This window comes from Parus major, chromosome 2, assembly GCF_001522545.3.
Source record: "Parus major isolate Abel chromosome 2, Parus_major1.1, whole genome shotgun sequence".
Taxonomy (NCBI): Eukaryota; Metazoa; Chordata; class Aves; order Passeriformes; family Paridae; genus Parus; species Parus major.
Window position 1 is genome coordinate 399,811 of NC_031769.1, and position 8,681 is coordinate 408,491.

An 8,681-nucleotide genomic window follows, 5' to 3' on the forward strand; every position below is an offset into this window, starting at 1 on the left:
CGGCACCGCCACCGGGCCGGCACCAGCACCCACACCGGCACCGGCCGCTCTGCCGCCCGCACCGCCACAGCCCGCTGGCACCGGCAGGGGCTCCTCCACGGCCGTGGGGACTGGCACCGGCACCCTCAGTGGCACCGGTGCACCGGCACTGCCACCGGCACCACTGCGGGAATTGGCATCGCCTCTGCCACCAGCACCGGTCTCTGCATCGGCATCAGGCGGTGACACGAGCACGGGTGACGCTGTGATGGATTTGGGTGCAGGGAACACCGATTTGGGTGGCACCGAGGGCCAGGAGCCGTGGGGTGAAAGGACGTGAGCAGCCACGGCAGGACCCCCGTGCTGGCCGGAGTCTGGGGGACATTCCGGGTTTGGGAACCACCCCGTGTGCTCATCCTGACCCTGGGACCTTTTGTTTTAACAGTGCTGGGGCTGGGGCTGCTGCCAGGCCAGAGAAAAAGCGTTACAGTCCCACCTTCCTGGGATTATCCCGGGAAAAGCTCTCCAGTGCCTCGATGTTCCAGGACTCCTATGGATGGGCCATGTCGGGGGCTCACCTGGGCTGGGCAGGGCCCCGGGGAAGGGAGGGCAATGGCACAAGAAGGGTTAACGGGTCCCGGAGCAGCCATTTCCCTTCCTGTCATCGCTCCCTGTCCCCCAGCTGTGACACCCCAGGCCCTGCCCCACAGCCCCAGGGCTGAGCCTTTTTCATGAAGACGTTTTTGCCAATATCAAATCCAAATGAGGCCATTTGGAATTTTCCTGTTCCCTGGGAGCAGAGCCCCGACCCTCTCTGGCTGTCCCCTCCTGGCAGGGACTTGTGCAGAGCCAGAAATTCCCCCTGAGCCTCCCCTGCTCCAGGCTGAGCCCCTTTCCCAGCTCCCTCAGCCTCGGAAGTTTCTCCATCTCAGGATTCACCTCCTGCCAGCACAGACAGGGTTTGCTTGGTTTATTCCCAACATTTTCCAAACATCTCTTGCCACGCAGGTGATGTTTCCCTGGGAATGTCAGTTCCTCCTGGGAGAAGCTTTGATCCCCAGGATGGCACCTGCTGAAGATCCCACTTTTTGTGGCAGTGGGGTCTGACACAGCAGCTCTGCCCGCTCAGGAGTGAGGGGCTGGGAGCAGTGCAGGATGTCCAGGCTGTAAATCCCACACTGGAACATCCCAGTCTGGAGAGGGACTGGGGACAAGGGATGGAGGGACAGGACACAGGGAATGGCTCCCACTGCTTGGATGGGATATTGGGAATTGGGAATTCCTGTCTGGGATGGAATTCCCAGAGCAGCTGTGGCTGTCCCTGGATCCCTGGCAGTGCCCAAGGCCAGGCTGGATGGGGCTTGGATAACCCTGGGACAGCAGGAGGTGTCTCTGCCATGGCAGGGGTGGGATGGGATGAGCTTTAACATCCCTTCCAATCCAATCTGGGATTCTATGAGGAATAAAAGCAAAGCCAACCCCAGGACTTCACTTAGGAGAAGGAAACAATGAGAAGCCAGCGCCAAAATGTTTTTGGGACATTATTTCTGTACCTGGGGTGGGGCAGGATGCTTTGGGGCCACGTGTGTTTTCCCAGTCCTGCTCAGAATTTGTGGAACTCCAGCACAGCACCAGCTGCATGTTCTCTGCTGCTCCTCAGGGGCTGCTGAGCCCAGAGACTTCATTCCAGATGGAGTCTGTGACTGAGGACACCCCTCCAACTGGAGGCAACACATTTTCCCTCTTGGCACTCAACTGGAATATTCAAAAATGCTGAAAACCACCAGCACGTGGGGAGAAAACACAAAATCTGCATGTGCTGCCTCCACAGGCCACCCCTCCTCTCCTCTCCCTTCTCCCTGCTGCATTTCCACTTCCCAGAGAAACATCACTGACACACTTTACACACATTGAGAATGTATCCATGGGTTTTTCCCCACAGAATTTCACAGACCAAAGCAGCATCTCACCCCACAGGAAAACATGGGGTCAATATAAAAACAGAACCCAAAAATAGAGTTAGTTCTACAGGTACAGTAAAGGAAAAGCAGCAAAAGTGGGGAAATAATGCCCAGAATCTGTCACCTCAAACATTATCATACAATCCTATTCCCAAATCTTCATTTTTCATCCCTGAAATCTTGCAGTGTTTCTCTGTGCTACTCTGGATGCTCTCCAGCACGTGTTGCTTGGTGCACCAGGTTTTTTTAACTCCCCTTTTGGTACAGCCAATGCTGCCCTATCCAACTCCTGCTCCAAGGAGGAGCATGGTAAGAATAACAGGGATGATCCAGGTCTGAACCAATGACCATTAGGCCAGCAGTGAATCGAATCACCAAAACCGCCTTATTTCCCAACTCCACCCGAATCCACGCAGGGCTATAAACCCCCACCTGTGGGCAGAGCAGGATTTTTGGCAGCTGAGTGCAAAGCTTTACCCCAGGCAGGTTTGTGGCACGTGGATGATGAGGGAACACATCCCGAGGTGGGTGTGGAGGGTGGGTTTCCCCTCGGAGGGGCGTGGGTGCGCTGGTGGCGCAGCAGGTACGCGTGGCGGGCAAAGCTCCTCCCGCACTCGGCGCAGATAAACCACGGCACCGCCGCCTCCTCAGGCCGGCCCTGGTGGTACTGCAGGAACCTCCTGAACTCATCCAGCTCCTGCCCTGCCAGGATGCTGTTCCCACTCCCGATTCCCAGGGGATTTCTGGCCGGATTGTGGCGGTTCCCCGATGTTTCTGCCTGGTGAGGGGCTCGGGATGCTCCCGAGGATGATCCGTGCAGTTGTGTGCCTCCTGCAGCCTGGATCGTGGCATCACTGTGGCCTGGAACGAGGAGATTCCAAATATTCCGTGTATTTGATGTGAGAGAACACAAATCTCCAAAGAACAACAATTCCCCATGCACTGTTTCTGGACAAAACCCTTAAATTTTGGGTAAAAAAAAAAACCCAAACCCAGCAGGGATGAGGTGGAATCTCAATCCCTCCAATCCTACCAATTTCAAGGTGCTGCCAGTGAATCCCCACAACACCACACACCTCTGCTGAGGCTGGCAGGAGTTTTCCTTCCCTCCAAATCCTGTGGATCCTTGACCCACACCACTCCTCCTGCTGGGATATGGCTTTTGGGAACAGGACAGTCTGAACAAGGACCAGGAAGAACATGGGAATGGTGGCCATTAATATGATTTTCCATCAAATTCCTGCATCATCCACTCTCTAAAGAGCATCTCTGTTATTCCAGGAAAAGTTCCAGTGAGGGGGGAGCAGCAGCAGCTGCCCTGGTGTCAAAAAGGGTGTCTGGGATGCAGGTGAAAAGGATTTGCTCCAACTTTTATAAATTATTCCATAAATGACACCCAGAAGGTTGAAGATTGGATGTTGAAAAGTGGAAGGTCTCTGATTTGAGCCTTCACCCCAAATTCAGCTGCCTGGTGCTGGATTTTTATGGTTCAGTCCTGTCCTTTTCCCAGCCAATTCCTCCTCGTGCAATGCCCCCAACTTCAGCAGGTTCTTCTAGGAACCAATCCAAGGAATCCCCTGAATGCTGAGGAGCCAGGGAGGACTCACAGCTTCAGATTTAAAATATCAGTGACTTCAAGCAAATATATAGTTGGGCATTTAAAACTAATTAATGAGATTTCTTCATTTTCTGGGCATCATTCAAGTTATTTCACTATTTCTGCATCAAAATAGTTCAATTCTCTTCAGTGAATCCCAAACCCAGACATACACCAGGGTCTGGGGATGAGGAAAACACAGCTTCACTGTAATTAATGAGGGTACAGGATTAATGATCCTGTGTGTCACTGCAGCTCCTGTATCCAAACTTTTTCCACTCCTTGCTCCTTGTTTTTGTTGGCAGCTGCATTCCCTGGGATCCTAAACTGTCCTTCAACATTTTAAAGGAAAATTATGGAGCTTCTTGTCTCTCACAAAGATTCACAAGCACCTGAAGATGGATTCTCTAAAAATCCCAGGATTTGAGGAGTGACAAGAGCATGGCCAGACCCAGCATGTGTCCCTTGGGAGAGGGAAAACTCACCTTTTCCCAGTGTGATCAAAGATCCATACTTCTCCTTCAGCAGTAGCTTATAAAATTCATTCTGCCAATCCTGCAGACGTGGCCACTGAGGAAACATCCCAGGGACCTAAAAATCAAAATGTTCCACAGTCAGGGGAGCTGTGCATCCCTGAAAACCCTCTTATCCCAACAGTTTAAACACGTGGGCACCTCCCAGCCATGTCTGTGCTGTGTGTTAGCAGCATATTAATGAAGGATTTTACATAAGAACCTTCTACTGTTAATCCAGAACGAGAGAAAAGGCTTTAAAGCGATGTGACTCAGCCAGAACAATGATTTGCTCCAACAACTGGGTCAGAAATTAGTCATAAAACCAGATATCTGTGGTCAGCATCCATGCCCAGCCCCCTCAGGGAATGTGGTTCTTCCTTCAATGAAAAATAAAGTAATTCAGTGTTTTAAATAAACCCTGAGGCAGTGCCATGATCTGTCACACTGGCTGGGAAAGCTCCTCCCTGGTAATGAAACCTTATTATTAGGGAATAACAATATTATTGTTATTAATTCAACCCTCTAAGGGATATTTTCCCAAGCTGCTTCCAAGGCTTTACATGCAAATCTCCCTTTAATTTAATTTATTCCCACTATCCAGCCCATCAATTACCCCACAGGGCTCGGAATTCCGGATCCGTTTTCGGGATTTGCTGCTCATCATCACATCACCAAAACCCTGTGGGGTCCCCACGAGCCAGGTCCCATCTTCCCCCAGGATGAATTTGTTGGGAACAGCTTCCTTCAGCAGGCGCCGTTTCTTGCCGATTTTCAGAGGATCCGTCTTGAAGGAGCTCTCCTGGAAATGCTCCGAGCACAGGCACTGGTATTTGGAGGGGGTCTCCATGTCCCTGCCCATGTTTTGGATCCACTGTCTCAGGAGGGGTTTGTTTTGGAGGGGGAATCGATAAAAACTGACCGAGCTGTTCTTGTAGGCCCCGCTTGTGGCGTTCCGGCAGTTCAGGGCCGCACAACAAACCATGGTCACACACCAGGAATGGGGGAAAACCCCCCAAAAAACACACCAGGGAGAAAGTTTAGGGAGTTCCTAATCAAACACAGTCCCAAACAGGTCTAAATTTCTCCAAAACCCCCATGGTTTTGGCAAAGAGGAGGAGCTGAGGTGGCTGAGTGAAACACGGGACTGAATTTCTCACAGAGAGGAGCCAGTTCTGTCTCAGCCTCCTCAAATCAACGATCTGAAAGGGAAAAAAAAGCTTTAAAATCAGCTTAATGCCCCCTGAATATGCAGATTTACATTTAATTATCCCCTGTGGTATGCACACAGCCATGGGCTTCATTTGTGTGTCCACAAGGGATGCCGAGCTCCAAAGGTTATCCAGCACACAGCACAGGGCTGAGAGACAAATAATTCCCAAAAAACGAAAGTTTGGGATGTGCCAAGGGATCCCCCATTATATCAGAGGAGTCTCAGGGGTGTCATTCAGAGAGGAACTGAATTCCTTTGGACAGGAACACTGAAAAAGGGAATAAACCATCCCTGCTGCATCCTGCTCCGAAAAGAAGGAGGTCCCGAGGTTTGAGGATGCCCGTGGTTAAAAAGGACCGAGGATCAGAAGGTCCAAAAAAAGCTCACAGAGCTTGATTATTAAATTAAACACTCAGCATGGAAATCGGTATTTTTTCCTTTATCTTCTGGTAATAAGAGAAATAAAAGAATAAAAGAAAAGAGGGAAGAGAGAGAGGGAGATCAGATGGGAAAGGGGAGGAGATCACCAAACCTGGCTCCAGCACTGATCCTGTCCTGAGGGCACATTTTCCCCCTGGAATTAGGTTTCTCCTTTTTCATGTAAATGATGAGGATGCACAGTCCCTTCCCCCAGAGCTTTCTGGAAAGGGGCTTTGGGGCTCTTGAGCCACCTCTCCTGGATCAATCTTTGTCTGACACTCTGTGCCCCTTTCCTGACTCCATTCCTGCCCTGCATTTTCCTACTTTCCTTATCTCCACGGAGCAGAAGGGAAGCAGCCCCAGGAGGTGCTGCCCCAGCTTCGTGTTCCTCCTTTCTCCAACCGCATCCTGTTCTAACGAGCTTCTTCTGGGAGTTTGGGACACATCCTTGGGGCCCAGGTGTGCCCAGGTCCCCAGCACAGGGAGGGAAGAGTCCAAAGGAGGCCCCGGAGCTGCTCCAGGGCTGGAGCCAGGCTGGGAGAGCTGGGAATGTTCCCCTGGAGAGGAGAAGCTCCAGGGAGAGCTCAGAGCCCCTTTCAGGGCCTGGAGGGGCTCCAGGAGAGCTGGAGAGGGACTGGGGACAAGGGATGGAGGGACAGGACACAGGGAATGGCTCCCACTGCTTGGATGGGATATTGGGAAGGAATTCCTGGCTGGGATGGAATTCCCAGAGCAGCTGTGGCTGTCCCTGGATCCCTGGCAGTGCCCAAGGCCGGGCTGGAGCAGCCTGGGACAGTGAGAGGTGTCCCTGCCATGGCTGGGGCGGCACTGGATGGGCTTTAAGGCCCCTTCCCAAAGCATTCCATGATTCCAGGACCTTGCAGTGGTCAAAGGGACTGGAGTTCCACACTCCCCATCCATTGGTGATGGACACGGGATGAGCAGAGGAGAGGATAAGAGGAACTTGCACCAATCGTCCCAGTTTCGTCTGAAATTTTGGGAAGAAATTCCTCCCTGGGATGGAATTCCCGGGGCAGCTGTGGCCTGGATCCCTGGCAGTGCCCAAGGCCGGGCTGGACGGGGTTTGGAGCACCCTGGGACAGTGGGAGGTGTCCCTGTCCATGGCAGGGGGTGTCACTGGATGAGCTTCCACGTCTCTTTCAACACAAACCGTGCCAGCCCACCCAGTGGTGCCGGGGGCCAGGGCTCTTGGAAAGCCGCCGCAGGGCGAGGTCTGACACGGCTCTGCAGCCCAGGAAGCGCCGCGGGACCCCCAGCGCCCCTCACTCCTCGCCATGCCGCGCCGCCATCTTCCTCCCCCTCAGCCGCGCCGAGCCGCAGCAGCCAATCACAGGCGGCGCCGGGCAGCATCAACCAATCACAGGCGGCGCCAGGCAGCAGCAGCCAACCGGAACTCAGCCCTTGGCATTTCCCTCACGCCATTGGTCCGCCGGCTCCGCCCGCCCCCCTCGGCTCGCGGCGGCCTCCACGAGGAGCGGGCGGGAGGGACGCCCATCCCCATTGGTCAGTGCGGGAGGAAATCCGTGCGCTGATTGGATGAGACGGGAAGGGAGGCGGGGATTTGAAGCCGCGTCCACTCGTTGTTATGGCAACCGTGGCGGGGCGGAAACCGCGGGAGCCTCCACCGAGCCCCGGAACTCCCTCACCGAGCTCCGGCCGCAGGTTGGCACCGGAGCCCTTGGGATCCCCTCACCGAGCACCGGCGGTGGGTCGGGTCCGGACCCTGGGATCCCCTCACCGAGCACCGGAGCCCTGGGATCCCCTCACCGAGCACCGGTGGGACGCGGGATTCGCCGTCTCGGAGCGTGGCCCCGGGCCAGGGCAGCGGAGGGACCCTCTCCCGCCTGGAGCTCGGGCGAACCCCAGGACCGGCCCACTCCTCCCCGCCCGTTTCTTCCCAATGTAAAGATGCCTCGAAACCTGGGATTTGGGGGGTGGCAACCGCTGAGTTCCCCTCTGGCTTCAGCCTCGCTCCTTCCTTCCCCTCCCTCTGCAGAACGACCCGTGGCATTTGTCAATTTTAATTAAAACCCCTGAAATTTCCAGCCAACGAATCAAACATCCGGACAAAATTTAAGCAGAATCACGCACGCAGAAGAGGTCCTTTAAGGAAGTTTCCTTTAAGGAAAAGGAGCTCTGACCCCAAACAGGCTCTTCCCTGACTCAGACACCTCCGTTTCGCTGTTTTTTCCCCCGACAAAGTGACAGGTGACAAATCCAGACTCTTATTAGTAAAAGGAATAAATCGTGTCCTTACAAGGCCACAACACGTCCGATTCAGTCCCGTGAGAAACCCTGAACACGAGCAAAAAAGTCTCTGAAGGAGAATGTTTAACAAACCCTGAACAGGAGCAAAAAGGTCTCTGAAGGAAGATGTTTAACAAAACCTGAACACGAGCAAAAAGGTCTCTGAAGGAGGATGTTTAACAAAACCTGAACACGAGCAAAAAGGTCTCTGAAGGAGGATGTTTAACAAAACCTGAACAAGAGCAAAAAGGTCTCTGAAGGAGGATGTTTAACCGTGTTCCTCTCCAAAGGGAAGTTCCTCAGGCTGGAGATGCCCGGGATCCAAAAAGAGCGACAAACGCCGGAGGCTCCCAAAAGAGCTACGAAGTTTGATTAGTAAGCGATAGGCTTGGCATGGAAATTGCGATGATTTAGCCCCTTATCTTCTAGCAATAGATTAAAGAGTTAAAGAAAGGAGGGGAGAGTCAGGGAACATCACCAGCCCTGGCTCCAGCGCCGATCCGGGGTATCCAGGGTGTGCAGGGTCCCGAGGATGCTGATGGGGGCACCTTCTTATGGGTAAAGTTTTCCCCGCCCCGGTGGGATCAGGTTTCCCACCTCCCATGCAAACGATGGAGTGTGCGCAATCCTGCTGCTGGAGCTTTCTGGATTTGGGTCGGAGGGCTTTGAGGGGATTGTGGTGATCTCGATACTCAGCGGATTTCCCCGCTGTCCATCTCCTGAGTTTGCTG

General features: G+C 53.6%; 1 protein-coding gene across 1 annotated transcript; it reads right to left on the reverse strand.

The window, feature by feature from the left end:
• Positions 1-1,347: 1,347 nt before the first annotated feature.
• Positions 1,348-6,201, reverse strand: LOC107199954. Its single transcript, XM_033519774.1, has 3 exons — positions 4,666-6,201; positions 4,023-4,128; positions 1,348-2,801 (listed from the first exon to the last, which is right to left on the reverse strand). The coding sequence occupies exons 1-3, from the start codon at positions 5,032-5,034 to the stop codon at positions 2,359-2,361; spliced, it is 918 nt and encodes a 305-aa protein (XP_033375665.1). The 5' UTR covers positions 5,035-6,201; the 3' UTR covers positions 1,348-2,358.
• Between the last annotated feature and the right edge of the window lie 2,480 nt (positions 6,202-8,681).